Source organism: Bombyx mandarina, chromosome A1 (genome assembly GCF_030267445.1).
Source record: "Bombyx mandarina strain Sakado chromosome A1, ASM3026744v2".
Lineage (NCBI taxonomy): Eukaryota > Metazoa > Arthropoda > Insecta > Lepidoptera > Bombycidae > Bombyx > Bombyx mandarina.
The window spans coordinates 8,785,341-8,806,842 of NC_143234.1; the positions used below are offsets into that span (position 1 = coordinate 8,785,341).

The window sequence follows — 21,502 nt, forward strand, 5'->3', positions numbered from 1 at the left end:
GTGAGAAGGTCGAACTCTTTTTAATAAGATATTTATTCAACACTAGCCGACCCGGCAGACTTCGTAGTGCCTCAATCGATCAATAAAAGACCTACACTTTTGTATAAAATAAACTAAAACCAACAAAAGGAATCCGTCCGACGGGGGACAGATCAAAGGAAAAACAAAATTGTTATTTTATTTATATTCCAAGCATTTTCATATTTATTTTAAACCTTTTAAACCTTCTCTGGACTTCCACAAATCATTCAAGACAAAAATTAGCCAAATCGGTCCAGCCGTTCTCGAGTTTTAGCGAGACTAACGAACAGCAATTCATTTTTATATATATAGATTACAAAATGGTTATAATTATTAATGAGTGAGGAAAATCAGTAAGCGTCCCGCTTTGGTGAATGTCTGACCCGAACTGGGACTGATATGTTCTAATGAAAACATTATAAGAGGGTTTATGATGAGTAAGGTGTTTTGTAAGTATCTCTATACAGCCTAGAGATGTAACAGTATGTTCGCTCTGTATGGTCGTGTGTACGGGTATAGTTGTTCAACGTCACTGAAACCTTACTAGTCCGTGTATTTTTTCATTCGTTCCGGGATCCCGCCAAAATGTTCTGTTACCTAATATTTTTTCCATATATTTTATTCAATGCCGACACAACACCCTTTGGGCGTACTTTTAAAACCTAACAATGATACCCTCATTGAGTCACAACTCTAACAGGACTTGGGAGTAACAGGTTTCAACGCGTCAGGTTACAAGACGGGCAGTCTTTTCACTAGTACAGAGTGCTGTCTATCTGCCTAGACAGGGTCATTTGATATTACTAGGTCTGAATATCTGATTACTCTAGCTACGATAAGAGACTCCGAGAACGGTGCATTTTCAAGCAATTTTCCTGGATCATCCAATGTTATTCCGAAAGCCCTTCGATATGGCTGCTTTTAAACAAAGGTTCAATTTAATATTTTAGGATAAGCGGCGGTAAGCATGCCTCTGAATCTACCATTGCCGTTGTTCACCATTACTGTGATTAGCAGTGACCGTTTTTCCATCGCGCGGATCGTATGTCATTGTTCATCTACCTAATGCGGCATTAAAATGCGTGTAAATAAATAACACATACTGGTAGTGCATTTTTTTAAGGCAGCTTAGCAGCCTTGCGTTTTGCGGGTAGGACAGCCTTTATACCAATGCAATTTGGATTTAAATTGAGCCTGTGATCGTCTATTGATCCGCGAGATTGTTCGTCTGAAAAAACGGTTCACTATCTGTGTCCACATGCGAAGACGGACAATTATAATTAATTTCATGGAAATTTTCAGCAACGAAACGCGGTTTCTAGTTCACGTTCGCAACTAAGTAGCTAACTCGTGTGTGATAGGCTTTGTTATCAAGTTGAAAGATTACGTGACTACATACAAAAAGGTTGAAGTCCGAAAAAAAACATAATAAAATGACTTGCTTAACCTATCACAGTACGTTGGAGTAACTTAGCTTTTTCGGTCACCGTCCTCGTCGAACCCGTCGCTTGCGACGAACGGCTCGACGAGTGAATTAACCCACAGACACAGCCCACTGAGTTTCTCGCCGGATCTACTCAGTGGGTCGCGTTTCCGATCCGGCGGTAGATTCTGCGAAGCACTGATCTTGCTAGGGCCAGTGCTAGCAACACTCCCGGTTTGAGCCCGGTGAGCTCACCTACACGTCAAACAGAAGCTGAAATAGCTTCTCAACACATAGGCAGGGAAGAAAATAAATGGAGTGATGATAGTCTTACAGTTTACCCTTAACCAAAAGAACGCATTTTACAATTCGAAATCGAACTTGATTCTCGATTCTCGACAAATGAATGCAAGGTTTTCCTCATACGTAAAGACAGTTTAGGAGCCCTAAGCTGGCAGGTGGAACGTCACCTGGGACCCGTGAACAATGACGTGCGGAAATAATCGTCGCACAGTTGCTCTTCAATACCGGTTGAGGAATTGACTTACATTGTATGACGCGACACGAGCGTACTAAGTTTCTCGCCGGATCTTCACAGTGGGTCGCGACTCCGATCCGGTGGTAGATTCTGCGAGGCACTGCTCTTGCTAGGGCTAGTGTTAGCAAATTCTCTCAAGTTGAGCCCGTGAGCTCACCTATCCGTCCGGGCGTAGCTAGAATAGCCTCACGCTACCAGCGAAGAGGTTGGAAAAAAACGACACGAGAATTAAACACGCTATATTTCGGAGCGGGAGTGCTCTGAGGAATTATTCGAGATGATACCGGCATCTCGTTTTTACCATCGCACCGCCCGCCACCGGAGTAGAGTTCATCCATACTACCTGGAGCTACTGCGGTCATCCACAGTGCGTTTTCAGAGATCTTTTTTGCCACGTACCATCCGGCTATGGAATGAGCTCCCCTCCACGGTGTTTCCCGAGCGCTATGACATGTCCTTCTTCAAACGAGGCTTGTGGAGAGTATTAAGCGGTAGGCAGCGGCTTGGCTCTGCCCCTGGCATTACTGAAGTCCATGGGCGACGGTAACCACTCACCATCAGGTGGGCCGTATGCTCGTCTGCCTATAAGGGCAATAAAAAAAAAAAGCGAGCTATCGAGTATTAGTGGTAACACCCAAAAATGGACTAGAAATAAGGTTTGTTTGCTCCTAACATCCTACCCATAGTCTTTGGTCTAAATGTCGTTAATGTCGCTTGCAACAACGACGAAATATCAAGTATTGATTAAAACTAAAGAACTATTAAAATATACTTCAATTAATTGCATTATTAATAATATATAACAGAAAAAATTGATGTATTGATTATTATTTTTTATTGTCCTAGTAGGCAGATGAGCATACGGCTCACCTGATCGTGAGTGGTTACCATCGCCCATGGGCTTCAGTAATGCCAGGACCCGAGCCAAGCCGCTATCTACCGGTAACATTAACAACAATCATATGTAAATCACATGTAAACAAACAGCGTGAACTTCACTGGAGAACACTATTGTCGTGTCGTATGAAGCAATGGAAACGTACAAGACATTCCCCCAGGCATCAAACGAGCAAACAATTACCCATTAAGCACACTCCTTGCCGTTTGGGACGCGTACCACAATGACAACATCTCGATTCAGATCTTACGTAGCACAAATATTCGTACTCGACGGCAGTCTGGCGAAGCTCATTGATCGCGGATAAGTGATGCCGACAGCTTTGATGTGCACTTTTTGATGTGACAACGTTTTATAATTCGATGGAGCCGGCAGCACACACGAAAAAACATGACTCATTGAGGCGTTCCATTTAAGGCTTGAAGTGCAAGCGAGAGCGCGCAACGAGCGACAAAGAGGCACAAACGGCCCCCGCGTTCGGCAGCGTTCGACATCTGTCTCTCTCCTACTTGAGTGAGCGATGCATCCGCGTGGACAGCTGCTATACAATAATACATTTACATGTTTTCGTCAAATATGAAGTTCAGTGAAAAGTGAATGTGGCGTCAATTGTCCATACAAAATATCTATCAAACAAATATAATTAAAATATCCTTTTGAAAAATGAAACCATTCCATCAATATTTTCTTATGACGTCGTCACGTTTAACTATCGTCAAAAAACCAACTTTACAGACAACCGATTTTTTTAGGCGTCCTTTGCCCATAGTAAGCTCAAAGGTAAGAAATATGTATTTAGATAGTCTCAAGTTTTTATTTATTTGTTTTCATTGCTTAAATGAGTGAACGAGTCAATCACGCTTACGCTTCAAAAACCAGACTTTATAGGGGCGCTAACTTGAACGCTAGGATCGAAAACGCTGATCACAGGTGAGTTTGCGCTACATTCTTGTTTCCCAGCATACTTAATTGCATTGGTATTATTCTTGGCAACTTTGGTTACCATCATACTCTCTGTCTCCACTATTTTATTATTATATAAAAAGATTGGTGGACGAGTTCACGACCCACCTGGTGTTTAAGTGGCGATCGGAGTCCATAGACCTCGATAACGTAAATGCCGCCACCCGCATTGAGATATGAGTCTTAGAACTCTCACTTTTAACAGTACAACGGCTGCCCCGCCCTCCAAACCGAAACGGCACGGCAGAAACAGGCGGCGTGGTGGTACCTACCTGTGCGGACTCACAAAAGCTCCTAACACCAGTAATAGACTGTTTTTTAATGTTAATTGTGTTTAGTGTGCAATAAAGTATATTCTCTCTCTGTTTCTTTCTCTCTATTTGTTGGTTTCAGTATCCGAACACCAGGTCGGGATTTCAACTAACAGCAACAGCCAAAAGAACACAAGGCTAATAGTTGCCAACATCAAATTGAACGGCAACCGAAAATCTCTAGAGAATAGAAAAATTATTCACTTGTTCATTTCAAACTCTCTTTAGGGTGATATGTGCAAAAACTAAACGTGAATATATGAAAATCTCACATTAATTAATTTACTGTAGTATCACGTGTTACGATGGTGATTAGATAAATCTTTTAATTATATGTTAATAAAATTATTAAAATTCAACGAGAAAACGTGTTCCACAGCTTTGTTACGTCGATAAAAGAAAAAAAAAAGAAAAAAAAAACTCGAAAGACTGGTTAAAATACATTTTCGGATTTTTATAATTTATAACGCGCTGTTAAATCTAATGAATGATTTTGCTGAACGAAAAATAATTGAAAACAATTTGAATTTTTACTTAAATCCAATTTATTTTATGTAAGACTAGCGACCCGCCCTCGCTTCGCCTCGGAAACATTAAATGTTACTATTGATAGTTGAGTCCCGCGATGTTACCCGCGGTAACTTCGTACCGCGGGTGACGCCGCGGGGCAAAGCTAGTCTAAAAAAAGTAGCCTAAGTTACTCCTTATATCATCAGCTACCTGTCAGTGAAAGTCCCGTCAAAATCGGTCCAGCCGTTCCAGAGCTTTTTTTTTTTTTATTGCTTACATGGGTGGACGAGCTCACAGTCCACCTGGTGTTAAGTGGTTACTGGAGCCCATAGACATCTACAACGTAGATGCGCCACCCACTTTGAGACATAAGTTCTAAGGTCTCAAGTATAGTTACAGCGGCTGCCCCACCTTTCAAACCGAAACGCATTACTGCTTCACGGCAGAAATATGCAGGGTGGTGGTACCTACCCGCGCGAACTCACAAGAGGTCCTACCACCAGTAGCCGGAACAAACAAACAGACAGAAAGACAGACAAAAATTGTAAAAAATGTTATTTTGGTGTATGTACCGTATATATATATATTCATATGCATGTAGTAAAAGCGGTTATTTCAATATTACAAACAGACACTCCAATTTTATTTTTAAGTATAGATTGGCAAAACGAGTTGAAGACGTCTCACGTCGAAATCCTAATCCAAATTAATGGAACGATTAGCTTTTTTTGCCGTAGACGCTGAGACGAGATTGAAGTCTAATCTTTTTATTGGTTGTAAGAAATCGGTCCATCGAATTGTAGAACGTATGGAAGTGTGGAAGAGGTAGACCTAAGAAAAAATGAATGGTTTTCGTGAAAGACGATATGTGTAAGAGAGGAGTGAGCGAAGAAATGGTATATGATAGAGGAGTATGGAAGAAGAAAACTTGTTGCACCGACCCCAGGTGACTGGGAGAAGGGCAGGCGAATGATGATGATGATGAATTATGGAATGAAGCTCCATCCAAAACATAATTGAACAATCCACATTTTTCTTCTTAGTTCTTTTGGTTCCCTACCTAATGTTTTATAGTCTAAGGGTATTTTTTCGGGTAGATGGGCCGAACCTAATATATGAGGTTTCCGCGCCTAGGGGACGCGCGGGGACTAGTCCTCAGATGTTGGGAGAGCAGCGGGCCCAAGGATGTTTTTAGGGCCTTATCCATTAAACAACTCCTCTTGCACTATCTCACCTGACCTTCAATCTCCGCCCGAGCCTAAGGACAGTTAGGAGAGCTCATAGGCTCAACTTGAGAGAATTGCATAGCACTGATCTTGTTAGGATCACTTCCTAGTGAAGTTTCTTGAGTTCTTGGCACCCCGCGAGAGATCAAATACGGAGTCGACAGACCAATGGTATTATTGTATAAAGACCCAGAGACAACTGTAGGCTGATGGCGACAATTAACTATTAGCACCATGTAAATAGCAACTTAATTTGTACATCTTGGATACTCACGGACTGACACGGCGGTGCATTAGTGAAGCACTAACCGATTGCTGGGTGGAGGGTCGTGGGTTCGACTATCGGGCAAACATTCGTGTGATGAACAACTTTGTTCTAATATTTAATTACAAGTATGTATTTTTAATACAAGGAATCCTAATTTGGGGCCAAATAATCGTGTGTGACTGTGTGTGTGTGTATTATTATTTCTATTACATTACTAAAAAATACAGTAATTTTAAATGAAATTAAAACAATTAGCGAACAAACGTGCATTACTCACTTTGAATACCGCATAATTTGCGCGTGTAATTTGTAGCCAAATTGATAAAGATCTTGTCGTCGTCGTGGTCTAAAGGATAAGACTGAAGTCCACGTCATGACTCACGTGTGTGTGGTGTTCGCTCACGCGGCCCGCACTTCTTCTATGACTCTCCAATCCCTACAGTCCCGCTTTTACAGGCGCTAACCTGCTCCAGTTGGAGCTCGGTGGTTCGTGAGAAATGTTGACATACACGACGACCGGGGCCTTTTTTTATTGCTTAGATGGGTGAACGAGCTCACAGCCCACCTGGTGTTAAGTGATTACTGGAGCCCATAGACATCTACGACGTAAATGTGCCACCCACTTTGAAATATAAGTTCTAAGGTCTCAAGTATAGTTACAACGGCTGCCCCACCCTTCAAACCGAAACGCATTATTGCTTCACGGCAGAAATAGGCAGGGTGGTGGTACCTACCCGTGCGGACTCATAAGAGGTCCTACCACCAGTAATTACGCAAGTTATAATTTTGCGGGTTTGATTTTTATTACACGATGTTATTCCTTCACCGTGGAAGTCAATCGTGAACATTTATTGAGTACATATGTCATTAGAAAAATTGGTACCCGCCTGCGAGATTCGAGCACCGGTGCATCGCTCAACACGAATGCACTGGACGTCTTATCCCTTAGGCCACGACGACTACACACTACACTAACTTCGCGAGTTGTAGGCATAATGAAAAGTACTTTTACGGTTTAATCGCGCGTTTTTTTAAATAATAGTATAATAACGGGAAACAAATCACACACGTATGATTGTCTGCCTACAAAGGCAATAAAAAATAAAAAAAAGTATAACAGAAACTCAATTAAGTCTTTTATTATTTATGGCTAACCCAGCAGACTTCGTAGTGCCTCAATCGATACATAAAAGACCTAAACTTTTATAAACATCAAAGGAAAAACAAAATTGTTATTTTTATTTAATTCCGAGCATTTTCATATTTTTTCAAACCTTTTAAACCTTCTCTGGACTTCCACGAATAATTCAAGACCAAAATTAGCCAAATCGGTCCAGCCGTTCTCGAGTTTTAGCGAGACTAACGAACAGCAATTCATTTTTATATATAGATATATAGAATATAGATATATAGATTCACCTGAAATACTCCATATCATGATATGGAGGATATTCCAGAGTTCACTCCATACCATATCCATATATTTTACATAAATAGACATTGAACACTCAGACCAAAAAGCTAACAAATCTGTTAATCAAACGAACATTCGCCCGTTTAAGAATTGAACGCTCGACTCTCGATCCACAATCAGATGCGCTTACTAATTCACCACCCAGTTTGAAATTGACTGAATTTCAAATACGGGTAGCGCCGTAGATACGTTCCTGCAAAGTCCCAAATTGCGAAACCATGTTATATGCGACTAGAAGCTAGTACAAAAAGGGAGAGTATTTTTTCTGAATGAATCATCTCGATTATTCCCACATCTTGTGAGTTCATAGTGCATAATGTAATTTTCTAAATAATTAAAAAAAAACCGTTATCGTGTTGTAAAAGTACCGTGTTATAAGAGGATTTAAGGGATTTTTTCTTCTCGTGTTATTGTGGAACCGTGTTGTAAAATACCGTGTTATAGGAGGGTTACCTGTACTTTAGTTTTCGCGGTAAGTTCGTGCTAAGTACCGTTATCTTTTTTTGGTACTTACATAATTGAAATTTCGTTAAACTTGTCGCCTCATATCGGAATTCCTTTGGACCGTTTGTTTTGATAATATCCCTAATCTGGACGGAAACGGTTTCGACATTGGCGCGTTGACTTAAAGTTGAATACAGTAGGATTTTAATTTGGATATCGACGTGTTTGTGGCACCTGTCAAACTGAAGTCTTCTTTATGTCAAAGCAATTACTGACATGTCTTCGGTGACCGGCCATTGACGTTGGCCAACAAAGCCATTATAATTTCGCGTTTATATCGTGTTTAGTTAAGTTAGACCTTCCGGGACCTATAATTTTTTTATTATTGCTTAGATGTGTGGACGAGCTCACAGCCCACCTGGTGTTAAGTGGTTACTAGAGCCCATAGACATCTACAACGTAAATGCGCCACACACCTTGAGATAGAATTCTAAGGTCTCAGTATAGTCACAACGGCTGTCCCACCCTTCAAACCGAAACGCATTACTGCTTCACGGCAGAAATAGTTGGGGCGGTGATACCTACCCGTGCGGACTCACAAGAGGTCCTACCACCAGTAATTACGCAAATTATAATTTTTGCGGGTTTGATTTTTATTACACGACGTTATTCCTTCGTGACGTGAACATTTGTTATGTACGTATTTCATTAGAAAAATTGGTACCCGCCTGCGGGATTCGAACACCTGTGCATCGCACGATACGAATTCACCGGACGCACCGGACGTCTATCCTTTAGGCCACGACGACTTCATCTATCATAAAAACACGACTATCATAAAAAAAACCTTCACAGCACCACGTCCGAAATGACGAATACGCTAAATCAAACATAGTGCACATATTAAATACATATTAACTCTTAAGACCTTATGATTCCTGTTCAAAAATTTCCTTTTGCAAAATTTTGTTATTCAGGGCTTAAGCTCCGATCTGTCGAATGTCATAATTGAACAATGAATCGATTTGATTCCGGGGTCAAATGGAAGCGTTAGATGAATTAATTTGTTAAACACAATAATTATCAAACCATTGTACGTTTTTGTAGGTGTGCCTTGCCTATTAAAAACGCCACTGTCAATTTTAGAATTCCTTAAAACACCACAAGGAAAGGGAAAGGTTATGTTATTTTCTCTTCAGTTCTTGACTTGGTTTAGTTCCTAGCCTCTGCCCTCAATCCTTCAGAGGTGGTTGGAATTCCCTTGAATTTATATGAATACTGTATCTCCTAAAACTTTATTATTGTGCATCTGAGTATAGCTGACATTTATAGATGATATTATATTATATTGTACCATAGCTAACGCTTCAGGTTCTATAGCCAAGGTCACGGGCAGTTTAAAATAACAATAGTCCAATTAATAAATAAAAGCCTTGATATTATTCATATATGACAATTACACAAATTTATTGCTAAACGAATATGAAGTTTCTGCGGAACCAGTTTTTTTTTATTGCTTAGATGGATGGACGAATTCACAGCCCACCTGGTGTTAAGTGGTTACTGGAGCCCATAGACATCTACAACGTAAATGCGCCACCCACCTCGAGATATAAGTTCTAAGGTCTCAGTATAGTTACAACGGCTACCCCACCCTTCGAACCGAAACGCATTACTGCTTCACGGCGGAAATAGGCTGGGTGGTGGTACCTACCCGTGCGGACTACCAAGAGGTCCTACCACCAGTGATTACGCAAATTATAATTTTTGCGGGTTTGATTTTTATTACACGACGTTATTCCTTCATCGTGGAAGTCAATCGTGGACATTTGTTGAGTACGTATTTCATTAGAAAAATTGGTACCCGCCTACGAGATTCGAACACCGGTGCATCGCTACATACGAATGCACCGGACGTCTTATCCTTTAGGCCACGACGACTTCAGTTTTCGCAACTACGAACTTCTCGATATTAACAATGATTCTTATTAGCTTACCCCTCAGACACAGCCCACTGAGTTTCTCGCCGGATCTTCTCAGTGGGTCGCGTTCCCGATCCGGTGGTAGATTCTGCGAAACACGGCTCTTGCTAGGGTTCGTGTTAGCAACCTCGTCAAGTTTGAGCCCCGTGAGCTCACCTACTAGTTAAGGTTACGCTGATATGGTCTCTAGACCATCAGCTTAGGTAAGGAAAAAAAAACTAGCTTACAAAGTTGAATAAATCGCAAAAATATTGTAAGATTATCTTTTATTCGGAATCGGATTTTTTTTTTTAAATTTTGTTATATGAAAAAGCTGTAATGTCGTTAGCGCGATTCAGGTTTTCAATTTTTATATATTCTTCTATTCTGTGACGGTCAACGAACAAGTGTTAAGTGGCTCTCGGCACATGGAAATCACAACGAGAACCCTTGAGAAACTCACACCTTGAGACACGTCTACTGCCCACTTTGAGAATAAATTCTTTTTGAGCGCCTCCATTTTTTAACCTACTTAAAAACCACTATAGTGAGAGCTCAGTCGGTGTCTAAGAGTCCTCCTAGATGAAATTACAAATCGCCTCCCAAGCCTCTACACAACGCGTCCATTTTTTTTCTGGGTCTCTTACTGAGACAAACAATATTTAATCTATTCTCAATTTGACCACAGACTATAAGCAATAAGAAAAGCTTGACAATAAACAGATAGTATGCATGCGTGTGTGTGTCAAATACATGGTAGTGTGTTTAATGTTTTTATTTATTGATTTATAGAATTTTTTATGCATAATTAAAAAAAATATTAAGATTCTGCAGTCCTTCTACATTCTCTATAAGTGTGGGGAATTTCAAACTCCTCCGTCCGCGCAATTTTCGTAAAAAGGGGTACAAAGTTTTTGCTTCAAGTATTAATATAGAGATTATTATATTTGATCCTACTGCTCCTAACGCATACTGTGGAATACTAGCGGTATCATGTTGATCCACTAAAAAGAAAAACATCACTACTTCGGAACATTAAAGGCGATAACATTTGTATAGGTTGGAACAGTAACACACAATGTTAGCGTCTAGTAAGGACAGATAAGTGAAACGTTTAATCCTTTTTATCTCTCGACTGTGACGTTATCGCGCAAGATATGTATTTGGATGATAGCGAAAAGGATAAGATATGCTAATCCAACCGCGGGCACAATTTCGTTTTAGATTTAATGGAAACTTTAATGATTCCAAGTCAGTTTGGATGTCGTCGGGATCTAGTTCATAGGCCCAGCGAGCTCGTATGGAGTGATGCGATACACACCGGGATTCTAATCCTGCAGGTTTAGATTTGTATAAATAAATAAATAAAAAGCCTCTTATTTCATACAAGTTTTTACATTACTGGTAGTAGGACGTCTTGTGAGTCCGCGCGGGTAGGTACCGCCACCCTGCCTATTTCTGCCGCGAAGCACTAATGCGTTTCGGTTTGAAGGGTGGGGCAGCTGTTGTAACTATATTGAGACCTTAGAACTTATATCTGAAGGTGGGTGGCGCGTTTACGTTGTAGATGTCTATGGGCTCCAGTAACCACTTAGCATCAGGTGGGCTGAGAGCTCATCCTCGCCTCGTCCAGCGCCTCCAAAGGAGACGTAACAACTCATAAGCAGCTGCTCCGCGAATGACTCTACTACCGGATCAGAATCGTGACCCACTGAGAAGATCTGGCGAGAAACTCAGCGAGCTGTGTTCCACTCCTATGAAGTGGTATTAAAGAATGTGCATATTCTAAAATGAACGGATAATTTTGGAATACGCCTTGCTGTACAAACATTCATTAACTGCTGTGTTAATCTATGAACGGGTACGCAAGGGATCAAGATTCCGATCCCGTGGTAGATTCTGCGAAGCACTGCTCTTGCTGAGGCTAGTTTAGCAAATTCTTTCAGATATAGTTCGTGAGCTAATCGTCCGCCCTGGAATAGTCTCTTAGGCTACCAGCGAATAGGTAGAAAAAAAGGGTAAGGACTTAAATGTTGTTTGGGATCGTGCCAAAAATATACACACATGTTCCGTGATTACTTATAAGCGTATTAAATTTATTTAATGTCAACTATCAAACAGGAAATTCAGGTAGCTGTTTTAGCCGACAAAAACACAATCTTGCAGTTCAGATATTATGACATAGATTGACATTCGAAGATCGTCAATTCGATATTTACTTGTGTACTAGCGACCCGCCCTCGCTTCGCTTCGGAAACATTAAAACACACAATAAACAAAAAAATAAAAATAAAAAAAAAATTAAAAAAAGTAGCCTATGTTCATCAGGGACAATGTCAGCTTCTAATGGTAAAAGAATTTTTCAAATCGGTCCAGTAGTTTCGGAGCCTATTCGAAACAAACAAACAAACAAATCTTTCCTCTTTATAATATTAGTATAGATAATTTTGTTCACGCAGAAATGTACACACTTGTATCGGCAGATATGATTTATAACTTGATCGATTGCATACGATTGCTTACGTTGTTAGGGAATGGATTGTATTTGTAATTTTGAGTTCATCGTCTTATTTTTTTTTTTTTGCGAGCTGCGTCCTATATCTGTATATTAATACGTGAAGCAAAAACTTTGTATCCCTTTTTACGAAAATTGCGCGGACGGAGGAGTATGAAATTTTCCACACTTATAGAGAATATAGAGAAGAAGTGCACAATGCTAATATTTTTTTTAAAATAATGCATAAAAGATACATTAAATCATTAAAGAAAACATTACACACACTACCATGTATTTGACACAACACATATATATATAAATATACTCTTTGTTTATTGTCAATTATTGTCAAACTTTTGTTAGTGTTTTAAGTCTGTAGTCAAATTGAGAATAGATGAATATTGTTTGTCTTTATTATTATTTATGTATAGTGTAATTTTGGCCAAATCTGTGATTATATCATATAAGTATAATAGTATTTGACAATAGAACCATAGTAATGTTTAAATATAAAATTTCAATTGATTCAACTCGAATTTCGACTACTGTGGGACCACTAGTAAATAAAGTTACTTAATAATAGCAGTTACTTACTTAAAAGTTACTCAATAACAGAGTATTTTCAGAATAAATCCATGTGTCCGTGAGCTATATTTTGGTTTTATTTTTATTTATTTTTTTGTTTAATACCAGGAGAACCAACAGCCAACTAACATAGTATAATAATATAACAAATAATAGAAACAAAAAGCCAATTTAAGGTCCTCATCAATATAAACAAATTAAAAACACGAGAGAAACAAAAGCATAGAAACAAAAAAAAAATTAAAAACAATCAGCAAACAAGAAACAACATAAGTACATTTTATTGCTTATATTTTTTTTATTGCTCAGATGGGTGAACGAGCTTACAGCCCACCTGGTTTTAAGTGGTTACTGGAGCCCATAGACATCTACAACGTAAATGCGCCACACACCTTACGATATAAGTTCTAATGTCTCAGTATAGTTCCAACAGCTGCTCCACCCTTCAAACCGAAGCGATTACTGCTTCACAGCAGAAATAGGCAGGGTGGTGGTACCTACTCGTGCCGACTTCAGAGGTCCACCAGACACCAGTAAAAGACTGTTAAAGTTAAGACTACGATTGTGAGATGTATCTGATTACATTGCGTAGAAATCAGCTGATTTCGATACGTAATACGTCACTCTCTTCTCATTTTCAAAAGACAGGGACAGCATATATTATTATGAGTTTTATCTTTGTTTTATACATTATCAACAATCAACATCGCGATTGTTATGCGGATTTGTTTTTCCGAGTTGAATATGTAATTGAATATATTTTTTGTGCGACACTGAACTCTATGGCCTTAACATTGAATCAACTTGTACCTTACAATTGTGCCATCTGAATTTAAAAACTTTTATGCGTATTGTTTCTCTGATATAGTTTTAAACTTGTGGTATATTATGTGCTAGTACGGGTCCTTAGCACTTCTCTACGTATATGAGTACGTACCACGAAGCGGGCATTCCGATATGAAGCGTTTTTGGTTTGGAAGCACTTATCTTCCGGCTATGCGTTAAAGGTGAGGTATATTGCCCACTGGATTTCTCGCCGGGTCTTCTCATTGGGTCGCGATTCCGATCCCCTGGTAGATTCTGCGAAGCACTGCTCTTGCTAGGGCTAGTGTTAGCTTTCGGCAAGCACTGCAGTACCGTAGGTCTGGTGTAGTCGGTGTGTTGGAGCTCGATGGGGTTTAGTCGGTAGTTGGTTTTGCGGGGCGAGCGCCTCGCGCGCCTTTTCAAGGCGTAGTCTCCTGCGAGGAATTCGTGGAGGTGGAGGACCTTGGTCCTCCTCGTCTCCCTCTTCCTCTCGGGAGGCGTCGGAGTCCGACATAGCCCGGTTCGTTACCCCCCTTAACCGGATATGCGTAAATGGATTCCCTAGAGTTAAAAAAAAGGGCTAGTGTTAGCAAATTGTCTCATATTGAGCCCGTGAGCTCACCTACCCGTCCCGGTGTAGCTGGAATAGCCTCTTAGGCTACCTGTGAATAGGTAGGGGAAATAAGGGGAAAAGGACATGTTGGATCTAGTAAAAGTTGAAGCCGCTTATCAATCCGCTTCCGAAGCTCGGATGAGACATATTAAGCCAAGGCAGGCAGGGTCATGGCGCGGACCGCATCTTTGCCTCTCGATTGAAAGGTTCCACGCTATTCTCATGCAATTAAAATGTAGACCTCAAGCCCTATGAGCAGCGGAATTCGCTTTCTGGTATCTATAGCCTCATTTATCATCAGGTAAGCGCTGTAAGCTTTTCAACAGAGAACGCACATTCAAAGATTTTGTATCGGTTGATATTTCACAAACAAAATGCGACCGTAACACTGAAAATTACGCTTCCTATGATTTTATCTATCGACTTCTGATAAGATAGTGCATTACATAATATGTTATACGTGTTATTGAACGAAATCCTTAATACAGAGCTATATGCCCTCGAGTTCAGAACAAATATATATTTTTGTAAGGACGTATTACAATATGTTTTTTTGTTTATAGAATTAGAATTAGGATGACGTCACGCATCGTGTTGATATTACGTTTTTTTTTCTCTGCAAAAGACATGCATTTGTTAATATTACTTATAATCTATCTTAGTAATTTACAAAAACATTACAAATTAATATCAAACCCTTTTTTTTTTTTTTTTTAGTTTTTCATAAATGCCTACTGCAAAGGCTATTATTGACTAGCAGTCACTCGATCCTGCTCGATATGATGTTCAGAAGACTTTGTTTAATGTTTGAGGTATAACTGGTGGCCCGGAGGCCTCTCCAGTTTCACCAGGACAGGTGGGCGAGCAGAGGCTCAGCCAGGAGGGTTGGGTTTTGCTAACATCTGCCCGAGCGCCTCCGAAGGATACCTATCAACTCAAGGGCAGCTGCTTCGCGAATGAATCTACTACCGGATCGGAATCGCGACCCGTTGAGAAGATCCGGCGAGAAACTTAGCGGGCTAATGTTTAGGTTAGGTTCCACGTCGAACACTTTGCCGAGTTCGACGAGTACGGTTACCGATTCATAAGACTGCTGCCACTGTCACGCGCTCGACGCAATAACGATGCACTTCTCTTCCGCATTATTGCAAAGAAGTCATCTGTGTGAGATGTCGCTAACAGTGGAGATGCACTACCAAAGCGCGGCGTATGACATAGATGGCTCAACCAGCTCACGGCCTACATTGTGTTAAGTGGTTACCAGAGCCCGCAAATATCAGAATGTCAATGAGCTCAATCTGTGAGTTTGTCTTTTTAGCATTGTTATACGGCCGGAATGGGCAGGATTGTGGTATTGAATCGTGCGGCTTAATAATACGTTTCATCATAAAATTTGGAAAGAGGAGTGCGACGCCTTAGGCCTGCTTCCTACAGAAGCGAGGGCCATCGATGATCGAAGGTTAAGCGTCCCATCAGACCACTCCTGAGGTCGCCCACCCCAGAACCGGAGGAGATAGGAGAGACGAAACAAAACATCATACCATCAGTCAAGTTTAATCTATACTAATATATAAATCTACAGTGGTTTTTACGGATGTTCCGTTATAACTACTGAACCATTCATCCGATTGACTTGAAATTTGGTATCCATGTAGACAATACATGTAATTAATGGATAAGCTAATATTTATTTGAGTGTTGGACTCCCTACACCAGTTGCGGGGGCGTTAATGATGAGAATGTTTGTGGGGGGTGAGAAATAATAATGTTAATTTTAAATGCCCAGCGAAGCGGTCGGGTACAGCTAGTTATAATGTAAAATTAAACGAACATATTAGATAAAAGGAGACATTGACAATTTTATTTGTCGTCTTGTAAATAATACCTAAATGCAACAAACAAACAATGAATCCGTACAAAGTGCAGTTTGATAAAAACTTTAATTGACCGAAAACATTTTGGTGTGTGAAGGATCGTCTAATTAATTTTACCTAAACGTGAAATGATTTTTTTTTTATTGCAGAGATAGGTGGATGAGCTCTCAGCCCACATGGTTTTAAGTGATTACCGGAGCCCATAAACATCAGCAACGTAAATGCCGCCACCCACCTTGAGGTATGAGTTTTTTAAGATCTCAGTATAGTTACAACGACTGCCACATCCTTCAAGCCGAAACGCATTTTAATATTTGCATATGAATATATATACGGTACATACACCAAAATAACATTTTTTACAATTTTTGTCTGTCTGTCTGTCTGTTTGTTCCGGCTAATCTCTGGAACGGCTGGACCGATTTTGACGGGACTTTCACTGATAGGTAGATGATGATATAAGGAGTAACTTAGGTAACTTTCTTTAGACTAGCTTCGCCTCGCGGCTTCACCGGCGGTACGACAATAACCGCGGGTTACATCGTAGGACTCAGCTATCAATAATAAAATTTAATGTTTTCGAAGCGAAGCGAGGGCGGGTCGCTAGTTACTTTAATATAATTATACTATAATTACTTTAATATATTTATTTTAACGTATTTTAATACATTTTTTTGCCTACCCATTCTAGTAACTTCGTGGTGCTATGCCAGATGCACCGAACCAGTAGATGAGCTCACGGGGCTTAGCCTGGCAAATTTGTTAACACCAGCCCTAGTAAGAGCGGTGCTTCGCCAGAATCTACCACCGGATCGGAAACGCGACCCACAGAGCAGATCCAGCGAGAAACTCAGTGAGCTGTGTCTGTAGGTTAGTTTACTCGTTGAGCCCTTTGTCGCAAGCGACGGGTTCGACGAGAACGATGACCGGTGCTTGGGGTACCAACTTAAATTAATTTGGTCCGCAGGATCGGGAATGCAGTTACCGGCGGCCATGATGAGAGGGTTCTCGTGTCGTGCCGCTTTCGCGAAATGTCTCACTGATGTCGACTGCATATATTTACTGGTGGACGTTAGGTCCAATCTCGAGCGTTGTTCTACTCAACAATGACTACCGTGTTACTGTACTGTGTTGCTTATAATATTTTGTATTCAAGTTTAACAATATTTGCTATGTGTATGTATGTGCATTACTATAATTCTCATGTTGTATTTATTATTTTAGCTGTTCTGCACACACTCATCACTTTTAATTATTATTCTCATAATCCTCTCGCAGGTCTGCTGGAAGAGATTTCTATTACTCTGTACTATGTCTTCTTTTTTGTGTGTACATAAATAAATAAATGAAATGATAACCGCTCGGTGGAAGAGCTTCCCTTCGATTACCGATAATCCTCATAATAGCAACATCTTTTTTCATACTCGCCCAATCCGCCGCGGTCTTAAGTTTGCCCGATCCAAGTTTTAGCTCCATTGATGGACAGTCCAAATATTGTTCGGAATTTTAATGTACGGAAAGTTATCTTAAAATATAGAATAATACAAATATAATTCATTGAATAAAATAATTTGCTTAATGAACTAACTTTTGCTTTAATTTATTATTTGATGTTAGGTATATGTGTAGACTTAAATTTAAATATACAATGGGATACAGTAATGTAAAAACAGGCACTTCCAAGAATTTCCACTGCGCAAACAAATCGATTTAATTTGTTAATCTTCTATTCAATTAAATTATTCATGAGTACGTTCTGTTTTCAAAGAAACTATCAAAACATTTTACGAAGCTAAGCTATAGGTGTGTCTACGTTATAAAGCATGGCCGTATAGTTTTGATCAAAAGAAGAGGGAAACTAGTGAGCGTAAATAGAAATTTAATGCGGAAATACTAAATGTAGCTCGAAATCTCCGTGACCTAAGGAGTAAGAAGCTTGATGTGCTCGTATTTAGAGACGTGAATTCTGGCATAGATCAAATGTTGAATTAGGAAATACCATTTTTTTATAGGAAACACGTGCTATACTCATGTGTGTAGTTAGCAAGAGGGAGAGTATAAGGAGGGCACAGCCCACTGGCCAAAACTCATTGCACACTCAAAAAATATATAATTTTCGTAATTAGTCGTGGTAGAACATCCTACACGCTTATAATTGTGGCGTGGTAGACCTGTTTTACTATTCATACTTAGATTCAACTTAGCTAAAACTTAGATCCATGTCTCAAGGTAGGTGGCGGCATTGACATAGTGATGACTATTACCCCTTAACACCAGATGCACAGATAGGGTCATTCAGAATAAAATTTTAAATGAAAAAATCGCTTTATTAGTTTCTCAGTCTACACATAGTACTGAGGTTTGTGAGAAGCTGCATAACATGAATTACTCCAGACTAATTTGGTCAGATTAATGACCGATGGCTGTTCTCCTGGTAAAAAGGGGCTAGTGGAATCCATACATATCATAATACGCCACTACCTACCCTGATCCTAATATATAACAGATATGCCATCTTTCATACAGGTAAGCATGATTCACGGTAGGCAGGATGCTGCTTGCTACTTGTGCCGAGTCACAAAAAAACTGAAAACCGATTGAAGTAGGAATTGCTCTTAATCGTAACTGAAAATTATGAAATTAATAAAATAAGTAGGAGTTCATTTTTGTCTTGTAGAAACCGTAAACCGCAAAAAAAAGCTCTAAAATAACAGATTTTTTATGCACAGAGATGTCTTTCAAAATACCGATTTTAGAATTATTTAAGGCAATTTATTTCATATTCCTGTTATATTTAAATATCTCATAACATTTAACTTAAATCTTAGAAAATATTAGAAATAATTAAATGAATAAAATATTAGATAATTTAACTTTATATTTATATATTTGTGGGGCTAGTGATAATACATTTCGTTTAATTTATTACCTTGAATTATTTGTCATAAAATGTGGCTAATGCATGATAATCTTCTTATTATTATTTTTTGAGCTCTTTTTGTGCTTTAATTATACATTTACATGTATTTTTCATACCTACATAACAAGGCTGACAGCAAACTGAATTAGTATCCTCATATTAATTGTACCCTTAATAATATTCATATGCACTAAGGGTTAATCATTTGAAATCTATATGTGAAGATTAAAATATCTAAGTCTGTTACTTTACAATAGTAATTATAATTTTATAATTTATATTAAGTTGACCAAATCATGTTTGTGCCTATATCAATATATTGTACACAACACTGTTGTTAACAATAATGTTATATTTAATATAAAATTATAGAATGGAAGACTTTTATGATTTAATCTTGCATTTTTTATTGTCTTTTCGTAGTCACGGACTGTTTTAAGTTAATTTATCTATTAGATTATTATTATGTCGATATACCTCTTGAGCTTTGCTCTTGCTAAATAGTTAAAGTTTAGTCGATATTTTAGCGTAATTAAATCTTTAAAGTACGAGATTTATGAATGAAAAACGTCGCGTTGCTACCATAATTATCGTCTTCTTGCACCGACAACGAAACCCAGGTGATCTAGCAGCGCTCGGTTAGTCTGAGCTATTCAAGAAATTAGAAAGTTACGAATACTCACCAATGTGTTCTGGTATCCCAGTCCCGATTCTTCGTCCGATCCCTCTTCTTTATTCTGTATCGACTTCATTTTGAGAATTCTTTAATGCACTTCGAAAATAATAACAAAACAAAATAAGCTTAGCAAATAACAGACACAGACCGTTGACTTCAAAACTATTTTTTACTATAACAATTTACGAATCAGATCGTTAGAACAGCCATCTTCTTAGTATCAACACAACAGTTCAGAACACACAAGGGCCGAACGTCCGTAATAAGATAATTTGTAATTGAATAAACGCGATTTCATGCAAATTGCTTGTGCGCAAGCGACGGACGAACGTTCTGCTCAACCGTTGTACACTGACCGACTGTGAGTCGGACCGCGGACGACACTGACACACGACAAAAAATTGACAATTCACGCATTGACTTGACAATCCGCGTTCGTAATATTGCAAAACAATGACCAAAGACTGGACTGTCAATAAATGCACTAATTACAATGAACTTAAACTTGCTATCAGTGGCTTGAAGTTCACCGTGTAAAACATTATTAATGACTTCAATTTTTGTTTTATTTGTTATTTGAAAAACAAATCTTATGCAAATAATTATTATTGCGAATTGCAATCAATACATGTGCTTATGACCACATTTTGGATGCGACTGGCTTATGAATTTTATCCATAATCCACAACGCAGATTAAATCAATCACATTATAATGATTACCCGCTTATTTATTTACATATTATGTAGTTCTGTATTTGTTTTCTGTGCTGTAGGTGGGTAGTGTAAATAGCTCTTGACCACTTGTAGGAGTTGTAGGCTACTCTTCTCAAAACATTGAGTTCATGTTCCAATTACATCGTCTATCATATCCCTTTGCGACTATAATTGAGAGAATAGTGGCCGTAATACTTTTACTGATTAATGCCAGGTATGTGATTGGGCCCGTTTATCTCCTAATCCAATAAAAACATACCATCATCATCAAAGTTCAATGATAAATTCTTGTTTTTATATAGTAAAAGTACTTCAGTCTCTCACTTTGTATTTATAGGACAGAAGTCCTTGATCTTGGATCACAGCTGAGCGGTCACGGTTGAGAAGTTAACAATCTTCAAGAAAAACCTGCGTATTTTCGTTGCCAAAAACTTGAATTCAGTTCCAATGAAATGGAAAATTAAATGTGGAATAAAAATAGATGGGCTTAAAAATACGATTATAAAATCGATTGATTGATTTTTTATGTTTACACGTCGTTGATATGCCGAATGTTATCCCACAACCATGGCACAGGCTAACCGAAGCATAACTGAAACTAAGACTTAGGCATTCGCATCTTTGGTATCTTTTTACTAGTGGTGGGCGTCCTCGTAACACCACCCTGCCTATTTTTGCCACAAAGCAGTAATACGCTCTGTTTTAAAGGATGGGGCGGCCGTGGTAAAGAACTGAGACTTGAAACTCATTTCTCTAGGTACATAGCAGTATTGTTGATGTC

The 21,502-nt window shown here is 39.1% G+C and overlaps 1 protein-coding gene across 1 annotated transcript in view; it reads right to left on the minus strand.

Annotated features, from left to right (window-relative positions):
• Window positions 1-20,392, minus strand: part of ClC-a (chloride channel protein 2) — a 75,649-nt gene extending 55,257 nt beyond the window's left edge. The window contains exon 1 of the mRNA XM_089739552.1: window positions 20,014-20,392. Within this exon, the coding sequence (XP_089595678.1) occupies window positions 20,014-20,082 (69 nt within the window). The 5' untranslated portion in view covers window positions 20,083-20,392. The remainder of the gene's footprint in view (window positions 1-20,013) is intronic.
• Between the last annotated feature and the right edge of the window lie 1,110 nt (window positions 20,393-21,502).